This window comes from Rattus rattus, chromosome 4 (genome assembly GCF_011064425.1).
Source record: "Rattus rattus isolate New Zealand chromosome 4, Rrattus_CSIRO_v1, whole genome shotgun sequence".
Taxonomy (NCBI): Eukaryota; Metazoa; Chordata; class Mammalia; order Rodentia; family Muridae; genus Rattus; species Rattus rattus.
In genome coordinates this window covers 5,492,578-5,514,090 of record NC_046157.1, presented here as the reverse complement: position 1 = coordinate 5,514,090, position 21,513 = coordinate 5,492,578, and the positions used below count along the sequence as shown (strand labels likewise).

Genomic DNA, 21,513 nt, shown 5'->3' with positions numbered 1-21,513 from the left:
CAGCAGAAACTTAAGTATCCTACAGCACTCATCTCCCGTTTCATCATGTCAAACTGATGCCATGATCCCAACCCTTCAGAAAAGCAATTCCCCAGGTTCCCGAAATTTTCTGATAGGTAAACAAGTATCAATGAGTGAACAAATCTGGTATACTCCAACGGTTCAGATCAGTAAAGAGGCAATAAACTTAATTGAATTCATGTTTAATAATTACAGGCACCGTGCCCCCCCCTTCCCCCTGCCCTGGCAGCAGCAGGGGTGGTGCAGGGGCTGGGGCATATGCCCCCAGCAGCGAGGACGGCAGTCCCAAGAGTGATTTCAGAAAATAAAAAAGGACCCTAGAGGCAGGCGGTAGTGCCCCTCCCCCCGCAAAGACACACCAAATTTCAAGACTTTATATATATCTCTGTGCCCTGGGGGGAGGAGAGAGACACTTGGCAGCATCCTGGAGGGGGGCCCCAGGCAGCCCCAAGCCATCCTGCCTCATCAGCCACTTTATTAGCTCAAGACACATCGCACTACAGGCACCCACTGCCACTGCCGCCACAGCCGCCGCCGCCCCCCTGCAGTCCAGGCGGCTGGCTGGCTGGGCCATCCACGTGTCCATGGCTCCAAGTCCCCTGCCCCACCCGCCATCAGTTGTGATCAGACTCCTCGTCCTCAGCCTCACGAAGCCAATTGAAGAATGCTGTGACAGATTTAAGGGCCACACCCTTGCCCTGCTGTTCAGCAGGGTCCTTGCTGCTCTCCCAGCTGTAGAAGGCGTCTTCCTTCACCACGTCCTCATCATACAGAGCATCAAAGAACATCCGAAGCAGGTCTGCAGGCCACAAGGACAACAATTAGATGACTAGCCAAAGCCTTAGATCCCTCCCACAGAGACACTGCTAACACAACCTTGATCTACCATTCTGGTATTCACAGTGACTAGGCCTCTGACAATACCAATCTCATGACAGAGATTACCAGCCCAAGAATGGGTTACTTAGCCATTAGCAATCCTTAGAGACAGGAAAATGTAAACCCAAATATTTGGGAGGCTGAGGCAGATCAAGATAGCAAGCTCAAAGCAAACTGGCAGCTTAGCAAAATTGTCTGAAAGGGGGAGAAACTGAGACCAGGTACTTAATCACACATTTAATCTCAGTGCTCAGGAGGAAGAGAAGGGTAGATTGAGTTTGAGACTACCTTGGTCTGCAATAGACTGTTTCTAGGCCAGCTGGTTCTGTTATCAGTGAGACCACATCTCAAGAGAGCAAAGGGAGGGAAGGCTGGGTGTGATGGTATATTATGCCTATAGTCCCAACACTTGGCTAGACTGAGTCTACAGATCAAGGCTACAGAGAGAAACCTTGGCTTAAAAAAACAAAAACAAAAACAAAGGAAAAATGTTAAAAGTCTGGTGCCCACAACTGGAATCCCATTACTTGGTATATAGAGGGAAGGAGGATCAAAGTTAGGGAAAGCCTAAACTACATAACTGGTTTTGAGACCAGCCCAGACTATTAAGATTGCATCTCAGAGACAAAATAAGTAATAAATAATGAATGGAAGTTGAAAGCTAGGCACCTGACACCTGAGTTCCAGTATTTACGAGTCTGTGGCAGACAGACTACCAACAACTGTTGCCTCTTCTTCCCACACACTTGTACCCTCTGGCCTCGGGGAGTGACACTCTGCCCAGTGGTACCTTTCTCTTAGCACCCATCTTCAGGGTGAACCCCGCCCCCCACCTCCTCTGACCTGTACTTGTTTCAGGCCATCACAAGCAGCTTTCCTCAAGTGCTTGTCTTAGAATACAATTCCAGAACACTGTCCATCCCATTCTTCACAAACCCCATTAACTGAAGCACAGGACCTCAAGCCCAGCTCCAAGGTGGTAAGTTAGCTCACCAACTATGGGAAGCTTAGGCCAAGACATTCCTGCTTTCCATGTCTCTATGGTTATAGCTGATCTTTCACTTATCCCATATCTTGTGTTCCAAAACCTGTGTGTGCGTGCCCCACCCCTGAGAACCCTGTACAACCACTCATCTACACATTTACCACGTGTGCTAAGTCCAATCTTACCACAAAGCCAGCTTTCAACTATCCCATAGCTAAACAAGATTTTTATACTTGTTTTTCTTTCTGTCTCAGTCCTTTCCAATTCAGAATTTCAGAGCCCTACTTACTCTCAAATACTGTAGCTTGCTAGGAAGACCTCAATGTCTTAAATACTCAAAGTGCTTAATTTTTGGATACGCTCCTACCACACTGAGGCATCTAGCATTTTCAATGCCAAATTTTCTTTTTGCTCATAGACCCCTGCCCTATCTGTGTCTTCTATTTTGCCAGGGTTCTTATTCTTGAGGCAATCCCACATCCTTTTGTAAGAACATATTGGAAAAGGCAGGAGTCCCAGCAGAACCATTCAAAGCAAGCCTCAGTCTCCACTGTAAAATGAAGTAAACAGCTGACAGTATTTTAAAGGTAATTATGCTTCAACTACTGTTTTGCTTTTTGTTGTATATACGTAGCCCTGGTTGTCTTGATCACAGAGACTCACTTTCCTGTCTTCTGAGTGCCACCATGACCACCTGGGGAATAGGGGCATTCTCTGAAACAGGATCTAATTAATTAGCCAAGGCTAGCCTCACACTAGTACTTCTCTACCTCTGGTGTTAGGATCACAGGATGTGACACCATCCTTTCTTTGCTTACAATCCCAAAAAAGCCTTACTCCATTTGGTGCAAGGCCCCTGCACCTAGCCTGAAGTATCTGCCCCCTTCCCCCCACTTCTCCAGTCCCTCTTGTTCATGACTGCTGTACCTTCCTTCAGTAGCTCTTTTCACGTTTTTATTCCAACTCAGGCTGCCTGCTCTCTCTCTATAGGGAACCAATTCAAACCCATCATCTCTTGGACCCATCTTCCAGCATTCATGCTCCGACTCCAAGCCAGCATAGAACTAAGCTCACTACAGTTATTTCAACACCTAAGCATACCCATGTGCTGAATTTGCAAACCTCAGACATGGTCATAAGCCCCCACTTCCAATGAGGAAAATGGAGGCAAATCCCTAACAACCATTAACAAGGCAGGCAAGCACTTCAGCCTTGTGTCAGACAGATGGGCACATGGTATCTGAAAGATATTACTGTTTATCACCTCTGCATTGCTGTCATCTACTGGTCAAGCACAAAGCGGGCAGGCAATCAACCCTCCAGGCTTAGATTAACTCATTCCATTTGTAGGCAAGGAAACAAGCAGAGGGTAGGGTAAGTAACAATCAAACCACCGGGGCATTTTACTCTCTCCCCGCCTCTCCTGCACTGAGTACCTTCCATGACCACCGTCTTCTGGCTGGCAGTCCCTCTGCCCCACCCACCCCTGCAGCCTGGCTCTTACTGGCAGGCTGTTCTAAGGTCACTACAAGGGCCTGGAGAGCATAGAGTGCTTGTAGCTCCTTCTGCTCATCACACAGGTATTTCTGAAGCAGTCTTGCTCGCACTTTCAACACTTGAACATCCACTCGGAGAGGAGTCTCAACTACAGGAAAAATCAAACAAAACAACAAAAAAGTGGAATATAATGCAGATTTTACTTGGCTTAGCCCTAGATTGCCTGGCCCACCCTTGTCCCACCACCTCTCTGGCTTACAGATAATTGCAGAATAACAGACAGTTGTCATGAGGGCTCGAACTAATGTATTAGATGCTATCTGCTGCTCATTCAGGTTGGCCTGTGTGGAAATACAAATGCACCCTAAGTATCCACTCTTGTTACTCCCAAACCACCCACTTCAAAAACTACCTCTCTCCTCCCCAGGTACCCATGGAGAAACATACCTCTATCCAGTCACACACACGCTGGTCCTCCCTCTCCTCCCCTGGTATGGTGTCCATGAGAAACATACCTCTATCCAGTCAAACACACGCTGGTTACTGCCGCCGTCCTTCAGCAGCTTCTCGAGCTGCCTTCGCAGCTCCTCAAAGGCAAGTGCCCTCTGGCCAGGAGCTTCAGATTCTTCTCCCAAGGTATATTCCACCTTCTATAAACAAGTAACCAAGAGAAGGTCAAAACTAGTGTAAAAGATGAGGGAAAGATGAGATCTGCTAGCCCCAAATGCAGAATAACTGACTCCAGTCTCAAACCTTTTCAGCCACAAATGAGCCAACGTCTTGGCCTTCTGCTAGAAATTCCCTCCAGCTTAGCCCAGCCTCTCGCCACAGCATTCCCACCTTTTTGGGACCCTGAAAAACAAATTCAACATCTCAATACTTAGTTCTTACACATGGCCCTTGACTCTTAGGACCCAATAGTTCTTCAGTAGTCACACTACATAAGCACCACCCTTCCACGCCTAGATTAAACAAACATCACAAGCAATAGGAACTTACCTACCACCACAGCAGTATGACATTAGGATGGGAAAAGTGTCACTTAGATCTACGTACACTTGTAGAACTCTTAAGAATCATAAAAGACCACAAAAAGGTGAACAACCAAGTCTACAATCTCATCCTAGCATACACAGTATAAACAGTAGATGTATTTCACCTTTTATTTCCTTTCACAGTTTTGTTGATTTTGTTGTTTTTTTTTTTTTAAAGAATTTTACTTTATGTATATAAACACGCTGTAGCTGTCTTCAGACACACCAGAAGAGGGCATCAGATCCCATTACAGATGGTTGTGAGCCACCATGTGGTTGCTGGGATTTGCACTCAGGACCTTTGGAAGAGCAGTCAGTGCTCTTAACCACTCAGCCATCTCTCCAGCCCTGATTTTGTTTTTGTTTTTTTTTTTTCTTCTTTTTCTTTTTTTCGGAGCTGGGGACCGAACCCAGGGCCTTGCGTTTTCTAGGCAAGCGCTCTACCACTGAGCTAAATCCCCAACCCCGTTTTTGTTTTTTTTAATATTTATTATTGTCTTTCAGATCTGGAGTTGGCTTAGCAGTTAAGAACACTTGTTTTGGTCCCAGCACCCACACTGTGGTTTCTCAATCACTCACTCATAAGGCAGGTTCCAAGGATTCTGACGTACTCTTTCACACATCCGTACATGCAAATAAAACACTTATATACACAAATAAATCTAATTAAGTAAATAAGTAAAATTAATAAAAAACAAACAAACAAACCCCAAAAATCTAAAAATATATTTTTGCTCCTTTTAACGACTGAGCTTTTCTATTTTCTCAAGTAAATGAACGTTTGCTTACAAAATATAATTGCTAGCCAGTGGTGGTACACCACGACAGCTAGGGCTACACAGAGAAACTGTACCTCAAAAAAAACAATAAAGATATGCCTATTATTTCCCTATGTTCAGAAAATCTTAGCAGCAGCAATACCCCCACACCTTCACAGCCTTCCTGCAGCCCGGCCAGGAAGAAGTCATGACAGAGACCACCTATTATTTAATAACGTGTCTCATGTATCAAATACTTCAGGCCAACAAATGACCAGCAGGCTCCGTGGTCACCTATGGCAGCCGAAACCACAGAAAACTATCTGAACGCATCAACTCACCATGCTCTTGCATAAGAGACCCAGGATCTCCAGCAACAAAGAAGTGGCTTTGCCCATGGGTCTCAGAGGCTTCGTAATTTCCCTGTAAGAAAAATCAATCCTGATGGCTTCCAAAGCCCTCAACATTGCTCCATCCCTCTCCAAGCCCAGGTATGCATCAATCTCACTTCCTCCAGTCTTTGTCTCTCTTGCATCCACAAAGGGAGGGAGGGAGGCGCTTACCTAAAGAGCTCTCCCATGGGCACCCCGTCTTCCTGAAGAATAGGTGTTATCAGTTCTGCCAGGTAGAGCCATACATGAGGGATGTCGATTTCCATGTCCTCAGCCAATTCTAGTGTTTCATACAGCCTGAGAGGGGAACAAGAGGTCAGGGTACTTAGAGATGAATTAGACACCTACCCTGCTTCTAGGAAAATACAGCACAACTAAACAAAAAAAAAATGTGGAGGTCCCTGAGAAACATTTTCCAGACACAAGACAGTATCAAGCTAAAATCCCACCGAGGAGAAGCAATCAGTGGGTTACGTGGGTACGGAAGGCACAGACGCTGCTCGTACCCTTGGTAGTACTGGGCAGTAGAGAGGTGCCCTGCGCAGAGTAGCTGGTGCAGCAGTCTCCCCATGTGCTCACGAGCAATGGTGCTTCGCTCCAGCGTGGACTCGATGCCAAGCCGTACAAAGATGAAGAGCAAGGAGGGTGAAGCCAGCTCCTGGACGCACTGCACGGCCTCCTTCATGTCATTGAGATGGAGATACTCTTCAATGATGGCCTTCGACTTCCTCTCCACCTCATCCACAGCGAGCGCAGCCTTTGGAGGGCTCACTGGAGGTAGAGCTTCCCGCTTCACTACAAGGGCAGAACTTTTCAGTTACTTCTCTTAAAAGAATCCAGAGCTCCCCAAGAAAGTTGGGGAGTACTCAGTCCTGTATCAGCCAATTGCCTTTCCCCCCATCCCTCCTCCAGCCCCTCCCTTCTCACCAGGATCCCGACCACGATCCTCTGTGAGGCTAGCTGCCTTGCGGAGTCCCTCAGGCTGGGATGGCCGCTCTCTACTCCGCTCCTCCACTTCTTTGCTAAAACTTCGCTTGGTGGCAGGTGTTCTGGCACGATCAAGTCGGTCCCCACGGTCACCTCCCCGCTCACTCCGCTCTAGTCGGTCTCCCCGGTCCCCAGCTTTCTCACCTCGTTCCCGGCTTAAGCTACTCCTGGAAGACGACACATTGTTTCTCACCTGCACCACTCAAGCACTTATGTGACTATCCAATACTCAGGGCAACTACAGGGTCTCATTCTTGTCATCAAGGGACATGTCCAGGCAATGAAGGCATGAGAAATCCCTACGCTTTGACAACTAAAACCCAATCACAGTATTATTCCCTAACAACCCCACACTCAAAAACTCACCTCTGTACAACACGTCTGTTATCTGTGTTCTCTACGGGTAATGTTTGTTGAAGAGCAGAAAAGCGATTCAAAGTAGCTGGACGAGTAGCTTCCGATGCTAGGAAGGGCAGAAAGAAAACTTTATTAACCCATTTCTGCCTTCCAAGAGCTAGGGTTACAGTGTACCACTACACTGTTACTACCTTATACATCCCCCTTATTATTTAGGACTCTTGGTCACAACAATGACAAAGTAATTCACTTCTTGGCATCATGTACATGACTCCTATTTTCATTCCCTGATTACTCAGTTTTCTGTGTAGACTAGAACTCTAGGAAGCTGAGAACAGCAAGTACCAGTTCCCTACAGTGGCCTCCATACCTGTGTCTGAGGGTTTGGCTCCTGATCCCCCACTGCTGCCCTTGCCCCAACTCAGTCGTCCTCCAGGTGCAAAGAGCTGGTTGTTAGAATCAATGGACCCAGGCTGCAGAAGGAAAGACAGCAGACTCTTATGTCTTACCTGGCTTAAGCCCTTAGCCAACTACCACACATAGCCACACCGGATTAAGGGCCTAAATGGTGAGGCAAGCTTTGGCAATACAGTCCAGACAGTATCTTAGGGCCCTGCAATCCAGTTTATGGCTACTACTCATTGTTATAACAGTGTAACATGAGTAACTGTTGTATCAAGTAATTACCCATAGAGAATAGAGCTCAAATTCTACACACTTTACTGTATGTAGGACAGAAAAGGCACCAGCCCATGATTACTATAGATGGTTATGGGAATTGAACTCAGGATCTCTTCAAAGAGCTGCCAGTGCTCTTAACCTGAGACCAAATTGTATATATTCTATATACCATAAAATATCACCCCATTATTTTTTTCAACCACTTAAAATGTTTAAAATCCATTCCTGGCTTGATTTTGGTGTTATCAGCTTACTAAGACCAATGTGAACAAATCCTTTAGGTGACGGACACTTCATCTAACTAAGTCTAAGTTCAGTATCAGCACCCTAACTGTGGGGACCAATGCACGCTTCATTCATCCTCTTCACCCTGCAACTCGCCTACCCCAGACCACCACCTTACCTTTGTGATCTTGGTGAGCCGTGAGGTGTCAATGGGGCGACTGCCTTTGCTGATGGGGACTGTATTCCAGCCACCATCATCCACAAGTGGAAGGCCACGGTCTGAGACAAAAAAAGAAGAGGGAGGGAGGGAGGGAGGGAGGGGACAGAGGGAGGGTGTTGGAGTAACGAGTCCTATCAACCCCTTCTTGGGTCACCCCCAACCTCTCTTCCTCAGATCCTCAATCCCATCATGTGCTCTCAGTGGCCCAGACACGTGGCACTGACAGACGTCATCAGCGGAAAGAACAATCGCATCCCATCCTCTAGGAGCTTTCCTGTCTCCTCCTTAGCCCCAGCCTCAGACTCACTGACAGGAGGGCCGGGAGGGCCGCCCCGACGCTTGTCGCCGCCCTTGGCCATGAGCTGCTGGACCTTGATGTGCTCCCTGTGTTCCTCCATCTCAGCCTCCTTGTGAATCTGATCGATCGTCTTAGGGCCCTGATCCCCGCGACGCGGCACCCAATTGCTCTTTGGGAACAAAATGCAAAGTTATTCTGGCGTTGGCAGGGATCAGCCGAAATCGTATCAGGAACTGGAGTGGCAGGTGAAGTGGAGGAAGACGTCACATACCTGCCGCAGATCAAGCACATCCTGTAGCATAAAACGGATGCGAGATGAGGTCTTCTTTTCTTTAATGATTTTTTCCATCTGGTTGAAATACTGATCCATTCGAGGCTGGGCAGCAAAGGATCAGGTCAATTTATACTCATTCACACCCACCACACACACCTCTGACACTGGCTAAGCACCACACACACACACACACACACACACACACACACTGGCACACACACACACACACACACACTGGCTACACACACACACACACACACACACACACACACACACACACACACACACACACACACACACACACACACACACACACACACACACACACAAGCATCACACACACACACACACACACACACTCGACACTGGCTAAGCACCACACACACACTCTCTCACACACACACACACCCGACACTGGCTAAGCATCACACACACACACACACACACACACACACACACTTACACACACACCCCCCGACACTGGCTAAGCATCGCAAACTCCTGAGACTGCATCTTGTCAGTGAACAGGAGACTCATGCCATACTCATTCACCACAGCTCAGCACCTCTACCTTGGCTTTTGCGAAGTCCAGGTCTTTGCCAATCGTGGTGAGGAGACGGCAGAGGCATTCTAGGGACTCCTCATCATGGTTTTTAAGTAGTTTGACCACACAGTCATGCATTATTGCTTCTGTTAACATCTTCAACTTGAATAGCTCCCCAATGAACTTGATATTCCCTAAAGAGCGCCGCCGAGCTATGTCCCGGGCCTCTTCTAGTTCTTCTTTCAGGCGTCCCCGTTCTTCTGCCTGTCCATCATAAGACAAAGATTATGTCAAAAAAATATCCAAGGGGCTGGAGAGATGGTTCGGAGGTCAAGAGTACTAGGCTGTTCTGGGTTGGGGATTTAGCTCAGTAGTAGAGCACTTGCCTAGCAAGCGCAAGGCCCTGGGTTCGGTCCCCAGCTCCGGGGGGGAAAAAAAAAAAAAAGAGTACTAGGCTGTTCTTCCAGAGCATGGTGACCCTTTGCTCACAACCATCTGTACTGGATTCTGATGCCCTCCCTCTTCTGGTGTGCATGAAGGCAGAGTTCTCATATACAAAAAATAAATAAATCTTTAAAAAAAAAGATAAGCAGGAGAATCTTGGAGAGATAGGTCAGTAGTTAAAAACAGTCTTGCTCTTGCAAAAGATCTAAGTTCAGTTCTTAGCACCCACACGGTAGCTCAAGAGCCAGGTCTAACTCTAGTTCCAGGGCATCTAGTGCCCCCTTCTGGTCTCCTCTGGCACCAGACATGTACACTGCCCACAGATATACAGGGTGGCCAAGCTTATGGATAAAAATAAAACTAAGAACAAAACCAAACAGCCAGCTGGCTAAAATCCCTTTCTCTTATCTAAATAGCCAGCCAGCCCAGCACTAAGCACTCATGTCCTAAGGTAAAGGGAGCCCCTAGATCCTTAACAATTACAGGCTTCTAAAGTGAAGGGTAGGTGCTAAGTACAGGGTGTGATTGACAAAAAAAAACCCAAAAAACAATAACAGGGTGTGATTGGCAATACAGTCTCTCACCGTAGCAGCTTCATCCATTTCTTTTTGCTTTTTTTCAAAAACTTCATCATCATCTTTGTCTTTCTCAAATTCTTTCTGACACCGATTTAACAACAGTTTTCGAAAATTCACAGTCACTGTTGGCTTTTCTGTAGTGGGCACTTTCAGCTGTAGACCAGAGAGAATACCACATTAAGAACACTCCAAGGTAGAGAAGGCCTTTCAAGTCTCCTGACCGAGAAAGCCTACTAATGTACTGCACACTTAGCTACCAAAACAGAACCTAGTAGAGCTAGACTCTACGATCCCCAGGAAGACGCAGGAAGCTAGACAGTAAGACTTAGAAAACTGGGCTAGCAGGATGGCTCAGAGGGTGAAGAAGCGTGCCACACAAGCTTGAGAGTCTGAGTTTAATCTCCAGAATCTATATAAAGGCCAAAGAGAATTGACTCCACAAGTTAACCCGATGCCGGCAATTGTGCTAACTGTGGTAAACATGCAACTACACAGACATAGGCAAATAAAATGTTAAAATAAATAAAAGGATGGAAAAGAATCTCTAAGAAAGACTTAGCAACGGTAGAAACTAACCGCCATGAGGCAGCGGCACATGTTGGCATAAGCCACAGAGAAGTTGGGCTCTGAAATGGCTTTCTCGAAGATGAGGTCAATGACTCCTTTGAGGCGTTCCTCCGTGTCAATGGCCAGCTGTGTCACCTGCTTCATCAGCTGCTGAAACATCTGGGGCGTCAGCTTATTCAAGATGGAGCGTACCCTTCGGAACAGGTCCTGTGGAGAAGACAGGATAGAATATACAGGATCTACTGAAATACTCAAGATAAACACAGGCTGCTGACACAGGACAAAATAGTAGGGACTGAGCTCAGACAGTGTAGTAAAGACAGTGGACACAGTAAAATGGCTTACAGGGCAGCTCTAAAGGAGCAGGAATGGAGATCAAACGCAAGACTTTAGTACCTGGGTCTTGCTTCCGTCAGCATCCTCCTCCCCTCGATCCTTATCAGCGGCTGTCCGTTTGCTACTGGGTTTCCACGCCTTCTCTGCTTTGTTCAGTTTTATGTCTTCAGTCATTATCACTGAGGAAATGATCTTGCGAGTTTCCTTCCGTGGACCCTGCTGAGAGCGCCTGGGTCCCAGGCCAGCCTGCTAGACCAGGGATGGAGACAAGTGAAGTCACAACAGCACGTACAATATGCAACCCCATCACCACAGCTCAGAGACAGACTTCTCCCCACAGGAGGACACAAGATTCCACCCCACTCACTAACCATCTGCCCCGCAGCCAGCCCCACTCACCGGCCCTCGGGGCAGCTCCCCACCTGGCCCACCCCTTGGGGGCCCACGGCTGCTGAGGGTTGGTCGGCCAAGGTTGGCAAAGGATGGAGTGAAATCTGGGCCACAGTTTATGCCGGGTAGTCTGGAGGGATCCAGTGACCGAAGTGGTGTTTTATTAGCCTGCAAAGAGGATTCATGTCTTAAAAACAGGTCAGGATGACTGCCTTCTCTTTACTGACCTCAGGCACTTCTAGGTCAAGCCAACCTTCCTCCAAACACCAACCTTGTCCAGCACCACATCCGTGATATGGGGCAATCCTTCTGGCTTCTGCATACTGGCAAAGATGAACTGAAAGCCCAGCAGGAATTCCCTATCGTAACGCTTCTTCTCTTCAAGGTTGAGAGGCTTCCACTGATCTGCAAGACAGGATGCACCAGTCACTCCTGCGTCCTGCGGTAGGATGCCCACTCCTCATGAAGTAGTGAGTACTGCTCAGCTGCTCATCGCCTCAAACGCACCTGACTTGTACTCGTACTTCTGTTCCCCAGGCTGAATGTTCTCGGCATTGTGAATTTTGTCTTCCTTAGAGTCCCAGGTTTCCTCTGCTTCCTCAGGCTGTGGGAGCGCAGCACTGCCCTCAGACTCTGGGCTTGGGTTGCTGCCAGTGGGAGGCTGATTCTCTACCTCTGGTACTGCTGGGTCCACCTTCAATCATAGATGAACACCCAGGTTCAGTTGCATGATCACTGCCTCCAAACTGCGCCATCTCCCCTCAACTAATTCTTGTTCCTTACCTCCTTGAAGGCGTCGAGAAGGTCACCCACAGCGTCCTTCTTGTTTAGCTCTTTAATTTTCCGTCTCCTCTTTGGCACAGACACTGCCACTACAAGGAGAAAGAGGAGGACAGGAAGGTGTGAACAATCTAATAAGTATCCCTAACAGAAAAAAAAATAACAGTGAAAACCAGCCACTAATATTCCTCTACCCTTCACTCTTGCTTTAGATGATAAATGCCTCTCTGTAAAACCAGGCACTGTGTCAGATTCCTGTAATCCTTCAACTTGGGACACAAGAGACACAAGGATTAGGAGTTCAAGGCCAGCCCCAGCTGCCTTGTCTAAAACAGCTTGAGCCTTCAACTCTACTTAGGTCTAACACTAGGCCAAATGGGAGCCTATTTTGTGGAGCTGTCATAAAAGAGAGTGCACGGCTTTAATCCTAGCACTTGGGAGGCGGAGGCAGGCAGCCAGACCACATAAAGACCCAGTCTCAAAACAGACAAAACAGAAGAGGTGCCAGATGGGAGACCAATGAGGAGAGCATCTCCAGAATGAGCAATGTCAATTACCTAGCCACACCCCTTACCTTGGGGAGCTGCTGCCACCTCTAAATTCTGAGACAACTGGGCTGGGACAGGAGTACTGTCGAGAGGGAGGTCCTCTCCTCCCTTCTCACTCTCAGCTTCTCCATCTTCATCTTCTTCTTCTTCTTCTATTTCTTCCTCCTGAGCAGCAGAAGTATCAGAAGGAGCCACGGGTGGAGTGGGAGAGAGAACGCTGGCCAGTGCCGCTGAGGAAACCTCCTTGGCCTGCTCCTCGGGCTCACTGACGGGGCTGAGGTCCACAGCTGGTGGCGAGGGGGCTCCATTGAGCAGCTCCTCGGGTTGGGCAGTTGGAGCAATGGGCACAAGCGATTCAGAAGCACAAGCTGAAAGAGGGGGAGGAGCTGGCTCCGTGCTTGACTCCACCTCTGGTTCCAGATCCTCAGATGGGATCACGCCATTGGGCTCATGAGTTTCAGCCCTGTGAGGCACCAGGGACGTGGAAGCCTGGAGAGGACTGGAAGAGAACTCAGATTCTGGAATGGGTTTGCTGAGTGTCACTTCTACTTCCAGTATGGGTTCGGCAAGAGTGGGTTCTGGAGAGAGGCAATATGGCTCCCCAGAGTCACAAGAGATGGGGGTCGATTCTTCTACAGAAATTGGTATCATCCCCGTTGTCATAGTGTCCCCAGGAATAGAGAGGACTCCAAGATTAGACTCAGACCCCGGCTCCAAAATTGGGGGTGGTGATGGGGTTGGAGAAGGCGACGAAGGCTGAGACTCTGTGCCAGGGCTGTGCTCTGGGCCAGGCAGCCCTGGCCGCCCCCCAATGGCTGCTCCCTGTGACCGGTCATCTGCAGAAGAATGAATGCATATGGCAAGTCCCACACTGCTGCTGCTCTTCCTCTTAGCCAAGCTGACTTCCCATTTAACAAAACACATCCCAACCTCCTCCCACCTTCGCTGTTTTCATCCCCCACCAAAACCCACTTCAAACCCACTACGTGGAAACCTAAGTCATTCTCTCTGGGACTCAGTTTGAACCACTCCACTCCTTCACGTGTCAATCTCCCCACTCCCCACTTCCATAAAAGCTGGGCCACCGCTCGCTCTTCTTACCTGGCCGGATAATGACAGCAACCTGAGGCGACTCCCCATTGGGTTGAGGCTCCAGACTGCCTCCCGTCTGCAGGACACAAAGCGTTAAAAGTTTGCACTGAAGAGTTCCACACCCTTCTTTACTAGTCATTTTTACTTTAGATCTGCCTAGAAATCCAGGAAAGCAGGGAAATAAATCCCTTAGGTGAAGGAAAAGATCAAGTGACTTGGGAATCTAGAGCAGAATAGCTTTCCAAACCAAGGTATAGCTCAGAGATATGACAGTACCTGGGGAGGAGTGGGTGTGGAGGCAGTACGGGCCCCAGACATGATCTCTTCTGTGATATCCTTCCCTCCTTGGTTTGGGTCTCGAATTCGGATCTGGGGAAAAAAAGCTATAGGATGAGTGGGAAGCAGAAGGAGCCCGCCTCTCCCCCCTGTCCCACTCCTAACACTCTGGGCCAACCTCCCACCCCTACTGGGAAGCAGGTGGGTGGGTGCCAGAAACCCCATGAGTTCTACTGTCAACCCATCCGGCTGCTCTTGTAGTCGCTGCCCTAGCCCCCACCCCTAAGACTCTTGACCTCACAGAGCAGCCCTGTACATCACAATGCCCCTCCCCTCCCTTCCCTCTACCCACCAGCAATCCCTAAGTCAATAGCCAAACACCCTAGGGCTAAAGACCCCCATCAAGCATCCAGACGGCTCACTTGTGGCTGGTCGGCCTGCTCTCTAGGGGTAGGGCCCAGATGCAGTGGGTGGAGCCAGGGTGACTCAGCGGCTTCCCCAGCCCTGGCACCCTATTCTGGGCACCATGCCCAGGGCTTGAGGACTGAGCAGAGGCGTAGGCCTCCAGAGCTTCCAGGACTAAGGAGTCAGGAGCACAGAAAACAAACCATTTCCAAGCTAACCACCAGCACCCCCAAAACAAGCATACGTCTTGTGAACTTAACTAGAGCCCAAGTCTCTTGGGAATTTCCCTGCTGCCCATTTTAGTCTTCTTGTGAGTTGCACTACACTACAATCCCCATACAAGGGACCTCCTTCCTCCACAGACCTTATTCTCAGAAGTCCATGAAGTTTTGCTCCTACAGGTACAACATTTCAGCCGACAGCAGACCATGAGTGTCCCTTCCCAAGTGTCCCAGAGCCCTAGCTGCTACTTACAGTTTTCCGTTCCCTCTTAGGAGCAATCTGGGGTGGCTGGTTCATCAGAACTGGGGCAGGAGCCACACTAGCAGGAAACTGCTGCACACTCTGGGCTGGGTAATAGGCTCCAGCTTGGGGAAAAGAGGACAGAAAAGATTCCTGACGGCTTCCAGATCCAAACATACACTGATGTGTGCCTGAACACCTCCCACTGAAGAGCCTCTCATCACATACATCCGGCCCCTTGCCCTACCCTGCCCTGCCCGCCTCTCTGGGGAATTAGGTGTCTGTCAAAGCAGGGGAACCAGTTTGAACTGCGTTTACAAGAATTCCTCGCACAGACACACACACCCTGTAGGAAGGAACTCCTTCCTCTCTACACCAGCTACCAGGTACTGTTCTACCCCACAAGGTGCACGAGCGCACATGCACACATAACACACACACACACACACACACACACACACACACACACACACACACACACACGACACACAAGCATACACTCTCAAAGTGAAACACAATTGGCTCTTTGGCAGGAAAGGAACAGGGTTTTCCAATTGTTTCACTGAAGCTGACTCAAATTCCTAACTCAGCCCTTTGCAAGGGGCAACCGCAACAAAAAGTAACATCCAGCCAGACAGAAATAAAAATTAATTCCCTAAAGCAATTGTTTCCATCGTGGAGTAAATTTGTAACTCATCCATAATTCCTTGCTCCTTTTCAAAGTACCAAGGGTGGTTATATATTTAATCATATACACACATATGTATATACGAACAACTACACATGTATTAGAAGTACATACTTAAGATCTTCCTGGGGGTTGGGGATTTAGCTCAGGGGTAGAGTGCTTGCCTAGCAAGCGCAAGGCCCTGGGTTCGGTCCCCAGCTCCAAGGGGGGAAAAAAAAATCTTCCTGACGGGGAAAAACTTTTTAGATACTGCTATAAGCACAGCATGATAACATATACTTGTAATTCGAGCAATCGGGGGGAGGAGGATCACTGCAAGTTTAAGGCTAGCCTGGTTTACATGACAAGTTTCAGGCCAAGCTAGAACTACATTATAAAACTATTTCAAACAAAACCCATAAAGTTCAGTTTTCTTTGAACATAAATGAAAACTAGCTATGAAAACCACTCAAATCCTCATTACGGTCTTCCAACTCTGAAAAGAAGCCCCAAACAGCGTTCACTTAACTTGGCTTTCAAGTCAGAGCCTATATCTCTTTCAGTTTATTTTTTATTCTGTCTGTGAGGAGGTGTGTACGTGTGTGTGTGTGTGTGGATATCCAGAGTCCAGAAGTGCTGGCTCCACCAGGAGTTGAAAGTCACAGTTGTTGAGCTGCCTGACACGGGTGCCGATATGGAACTTGGCAAGAGCAATTCCCTCTTAGCCACCGAGTTGTTACCTCCAGCCCTTTCTTTTTTAAATGAACAGTTTCCTTATTCATTTATGTGTACATGGGTAGAGTGGAGGTAAGAAGATGACTGGTGGGTGTCAATTCTGTCTTTCTACCACCTGGGTCCCAGTGATCAAAGCCATGTCATCAGGCTTGGGTGCCCCTGGTGCTTTGGTCCACAGAACCAAACTGAAGGCCCTGATCCTGTGTTTCTTATTTTGAGACAGGGTGTTTCAATTACTCTGGCCGTCCTGGAACTCACTCACTATGTAGACCAGGTTGGTTTCAAACTCAAGAGTCCGCCTGTCTCAGCCTTAGTGTAGGCTGGGATTAAAAGTGTGTGCACCCTTAATCCTGTGCTCCTTGAAGTGGGGAAGACTCCAACTCTCTTGGCAAAGGATCAAAGCTTCCTTTACCAACATAATCCCTATCACCTATTAATTCTATCATTTTAAAAACCAGAAGTGGGATTGGAGATTTAGCTCAGTGGGAGAGCGCTTGCCTAACAAGCAAGCCCAAGACCCTGGGTTCCATCCTCAGCTTGGGGGGCGGGGGGGAGAAAATAACAAAAAGACCAAAGATGCCCCCCCCCAAACAAAAACAAGGTAGGGGAAAAAAGCCAAAAGCACACAGAAGAATAAATTAGCATTTAGAATGTTGAATACTTGAGATGTTCCCTAGGACACACTCCCCACCTACGACTCCTTGCTGCGCTTACCATAGGTCCCAAACTCGGTAGGGCTTGCACCTGGATAGAAGCCTGGGGCTCCTGGCTGCACAGGGTACTGCTGTGTTGGGACAACATATGTGGAACGCCCCTGATGGGGGTTGGGGAAGAAAAGAGGAAAAGAAGGAGATGAGAAAAGCTACAAAAACCACACATCAGATTATGAAGTAGGGTAAGCCAAGCCTGGACAATGACCAGAAGTCCCACCCCTACAAGAGCAATGGGTCTGGAAGGTCAGGCAGGAGAGGTAGAAGATGAGGCACTAGGTAATCTGGCTTCCTGCCCCCAGCCTCACCTGTCCAGGGATATAGTAGGCTCCTTGGGAGGCTGAGTAGGAGATCTGGGAAGGGATCATCATTACTTGGGATCCAGCAGGGTAGACATGGGGAGCTGGGCCAGGACGGGCAGGGGCTGCACTCTGCACTCGGGAGGCTGCACTGCTAGGGGGCTGGGCCCGGCTAGGGTAGAAGTGCTGTCAGGAAGAAGGAAAGCAGGTGGGGTCAATAAGAGGAATGAACAGTAAAGTCAGCATTCCAGTGTCCATACAGTCTTAAGAGTATAGCAGGCTTCCAAGCATGGCGACCGGTCCTTCCCCAGACCCACGTGACTACACTAACACTTGCCTTCCAAGTTAGATGAAAACTCTGTATCCTGTACTCACTGCCATGCAGTCAGCCACCTCCAGAGTACCCCTCTAGAGGCCTAACCTCAAATACATCATGTCTAAGTAAGGCCCTTCTGGGCAACATACTCCCCAGCATGCACTGTCCCATCTCAAGTACTGAGGCTACCTGCTACATGCAACAGTCTCCCAGTTCTGGGACACTCGCTTGTCAACAGCTGGCCTCTAGCCTCTAACATGCAGTACTTGGACTCAAACTCCTAAACGGCAAAGGTGGCACCCACCCTGAACATCCCAATCTGTGTCTAGCTATGGACTAGGGGAGAGGTCGGGTGACACCAAAGAGGTGGCTCGGGATTAGGAAAGAGGTATTACCTGCAGAGACCTGAATCCTCCCTGAAAGCACATGGGGACAGGAAAGACGACAATTATCCCCAAGGTGACGGAGTGGGATTAGGGGGAGTGAAGTGGGTAGGAAAAGAATCCTTCCCCTTAGGAAGAACTTGGAGAACACAAAAAATAAAAGCACAACTGGAATTTTTATCTCATCACAGTTCAAAGGGAAAGGAGAAGAGGAGAGGAACTAGGAACTACTATTCCTAGTGCAATAGGAAAGGGCTGACAGCAGCGCCCACAACACAGTCTCCAATTCTCAAAGACCCCCATAATGCCACCCTCACAGTCTATAAGCTTCAAAGGGTCAGCCACCCTAAGTAACTAACAGCAGGAAGAACACGGGCAGCTGTCAGGAAGTTGGGGGGCAGTACACAGCGTCCATAGTTTCCATACTCGCCCCAAACCAGCAGCTTCCCAGTTTCCCCAGTTCCCACCCAACACCCTTCTCTAGCCACAGCCCCTCACCTGGCGGGGCTGAGAAGGCGTGTTCATTTGTGTCGCTTGAGGCGTGCTAAACACCACCGGTGCAGTCTGCCCCGGGGGAAACGCTGGCTGAAGGGGAGAGACCAGAGTTCAGCAAGAGGGGAAGCCTGGGTGGGGCCTAAACCCAGGCTGGTGAAATAAGGGGAGCAGACCTGCAGCAACAGTCTCAGCAGTCCACATGTTCCCTCCCTGTGACAGCCCCAGGGGCAGCCAGGGGCCCTATCTCAATTTGGCAGCAGGCAGCTGCACTTTGCCCTGACACAGATGGGGGTGGGAAAACTGCGAGCTGCATGACCTCCACCCCACCCGAGTCCTGTTCATTTAGCCTTGATTACCTGTGGGAGTCCAGGGGACCTGGCGGGTGGGGGGCCTGTGGGCTGGGGAGCTTTGTTCATTTCATTTGGTGCCACATCAGGGTCCCCCCAGCACCTGTTGGAAAGAGCAGAGCTCGGAACGAGGAAAGGACCCACGCTTATGGCAAATGGGCTGGGGGGAAAGGTTGTATCAAGAGCTAGGGCCAACATGGATTAAGGGAGGTGCCAAGTGAGTACAGAAACAGAAAACATATAGGCTGTGGACCCCACCAACAACACAGACCGCATCACCCTGACCCCACCCTTGCCTGCTCAAACAGCCCCCTCACTCACCCCCTCGGTTAAGAATAAGTCCACAGTGCGGCCTACAGGTTCTGGGCATCCGAAGGCCTGGGGTTGGGAGGTGAGGGGTATCAACCTGGCTCCACGGGGCCCAAGACCAACCAGACCGGAAATTCCAGGTCTCGCTGGCACCAGGCTCCCGGATCACAAATGAAGCCGGCTGCTCCGGCCGTGATATCCCCACCCCCCACCCGGGGACACCGGGTTCGGAGCCTGCCGCGGGGCACTCGCGCGGGGCCGGAGAGGCCCGAGGCCGCCCGGGAACACAAGCCAGGAAAAGCGCGAGTCCGGCCGCACCAGCAAGGCGGGCGGCGACGGCCGCGAAGCCCGCTCGGGGCAGGCGAGGGTCGGCCGCCGGGCGGGGCTGGGGGCTCCTCCCTGCTCGCCGCCGCCGCCTCCCAGCTCTGCGCAACGCGGCCAGTGCCAAAGAACAACGTGTCACTTCCCGGCGGCCGCCCGGGCCCCGCAGGGGGAGGGGGCGGCGGGTCTGCGCCGCGCAGTCTGCGCCGGGCCGCGGCAGGCCGGGCGGAGGTGGCTGTCTCGCCGCCACCCCAGCGCCCCTCCCCGCCTGGGCCCTGCTCCCCACCCCCACCCGGGCCCGGCCCGGCACACGGGGCCGGGGATCGGCCTGGCGAGTAGGGCCTGGGCGCGGGCTCGGGGGCCGGGCGCCGGGGCGGCGGCGCAGGGTGGCCACCCCGCCCGGATGGCGGCGGATGCGGGGGGGGTGGGGGGCCGGGTCGGGCCCGACATGGCGGCTTTACCTTCAGTCTCCTTCAGTCCGCGCGGCCGAGCCCCACGCAGCCGCACAGACGTAGTCCACAACCATTTCCGGCTCCCCGCACAGATCCCGCTCGGCGGCCACCGCTTCTCCGCAGGCGCAGCCAGCGCCCCACGTGACCGGCGCAGAGGGCGGAGCTGCGCTGGCGCTGGGGAAGCACATGGGATTTGCTCCGCCCCATCACGTGACACCCACTGCCCGCCCCCGTGTCCCCTCCCGAACTTTGGAACTCCCAGGCCGACCCCCTCTGAGGCCCTGGCGGTTCTTTAGTTCATTCATACTTTGCGGCAAGCATTTATTGAGCGCGTGAGTGCAAAGCGAAGTGCCCGCCTGGAGCCGAGAGTGCCGAGTCTAAAAGGCAGTCCTGCCCTAGTAAATGGCATACTACAAATTATGCAGCCTCTGAAAATGCTATACATTTGATCTTTGATAGACCTATTAACAAAGGAAATTCAATGTTGCACCAAAAGAACTGATGCAATCTAACTAAAGAAGTAATTTTACATTCTCTTTAAAAAATCAGTCGCTCCTAGGGAAAGGCAAAAGTCAAACCTAAAAACGTTGGAATACTGAAAAAAGGAATCCCAAAGCCTTGTGTACTTAACGTGTGCTGTCTGTGATCCCCAGAATTCTGATGGCTAAGGCAGGGAATCAACTTTAAAATAGGGAAATTTCACCAGGCGGTGGTGAACCACGCCTTTAATCTCAGCACTCCGGAAGCAGAGACAGGTAGATCTCTGTGAGTTCAAGGCTAGCCTGGTCTACAAAGCCAGCTCCAGGACAGCCAAAGTTACACACAGAGAAACTCCATCTTCAACATTTCTGAGATGGCTCAATGGTTAGAGCACTGGATGCTCTTTATTGGCAGCTCTTAAAAAGAGAGGATTTGGGTTCAATTCCCATCATCTATAAGGCAGCTCACGACTGTGTATAACTCTGATTAGATAGAATTCTGCCTCTATAGGCACCACATATACATGTGATGCACAGACATATATGAAAGCAAAACATACACATAAAATAAATAAATTTAAAAAATAAGAAAATTTGAACTGGTGGTGGTGGTCCACACCTTTGATCCCAGTATTCCCAGCGCAAAAGCAGGAGGATCTCTAATGTATCTCAGCTATAGAGTTCAGGACAGCTAGAAACCCTGTCTCGAAAAACCAAAAAATAAAACAACAAAACAAAAAATACACCATGGTTAAAAGCTGAAACTTGAGCTAGAGCTAGACTGGTTTCAAATGTTCTTTTTTTTTTCTTTAAGAGGATTCACCACTACACCACATTTTTCTTTAGAATGAAAATTGCACTCTACACTGTGGTTATGCACACTTTTTTTTTCTTTTCTTTTTTTTCGGAGCTGGGGACCGAACCCAGGGCCTTGCGCTTGCTAGGCAAGTGCTCTACCACTGAGCTAAAT

The 21,513-nt window shown here is 49.7% G+C and overlaps 1 protein-coding gene and 1 non-coding gene across 9 annotated transcripts; both read right to left on the bottom strand.

Annotated features, from left to right (window-relative positions):
- Nucleotides 1-187: 187 nt before the first annotated feature.
- On the bottom strand, nt 188-20,204 carry Eif4g1 (eukaryotic translation initiation factor 4 gamma 1). 8 transcript variants are annotated; one of them, XM_032899964.1, is made up of 33 exons: nt 20,074-20,204; nt 19,304-19,360; nt 18,992-19,085; nt 18,639-18,725; nt 18,153-18,173; nt 17,451-17,627; nt 17,147-17,246; nt 15,043-15,155; nt 14,164-14,256; nt 13,897-13,963; nt 12,822-13,631; nt 12,251-12,339; nt 11,975-12,161; nt 11,739-11,872; nt 11,477-11,635; nt 11,138-11,326; nt 10,751-10,948; nt 10,181-10,327; nt 9,180-9,416; nt 8,606-8,710; nt 8,344-8,503; nt 7,995-8,095; nt 7,281-7,383; nt 6,920-7,016; nt 6,494-6,720; nt 6,073-6,361; nt 5,738-5,863; nt 5,516-5,597; nt 4,136-4,234; nt 3,898-4,032; nt 3,642-3,723; nt 3,390-3,530; nt 188-820 (listed from the first exon to the last, which is right to left on the bottom strand). In XM_032899964.1, the coding sequence occupies exons 3-33, from the start codon at nt 19,049-19,051 to the stop codon at nt 636-638; spliced, it is 4,800 nt and encodes a 1,599-aa protein (XP_032755855.1). In that variant the 5' UTR covers nt 19,052-19,085; nt 19,304-19,360; nt 20,074-20,204; the 3' UTR covers nt 188-635. The 8 variants fall into 8 exon arrangements, with proteins under 8 accessions (XP_032755855.1, XP_032755858.1, XP_032755857.1 ...); XM_032899967.1 differs by having other exon boundaries at nt 6,506-6,720; XM_032899966.1 differs by having other exon boundaries at nt 11,138-11,323.
- On the bottom strand, nt 8,203-8,277 carry LOC116899905. The gene has a single exon (XR_004387877.1). It is a non-coding gene; the product is annotated as a small nucleolar RNA SNORD66 (small nucleolar RNA).
- Nucleotides 20,205-21,513: the final 1,309 nt, after the last annotated feature.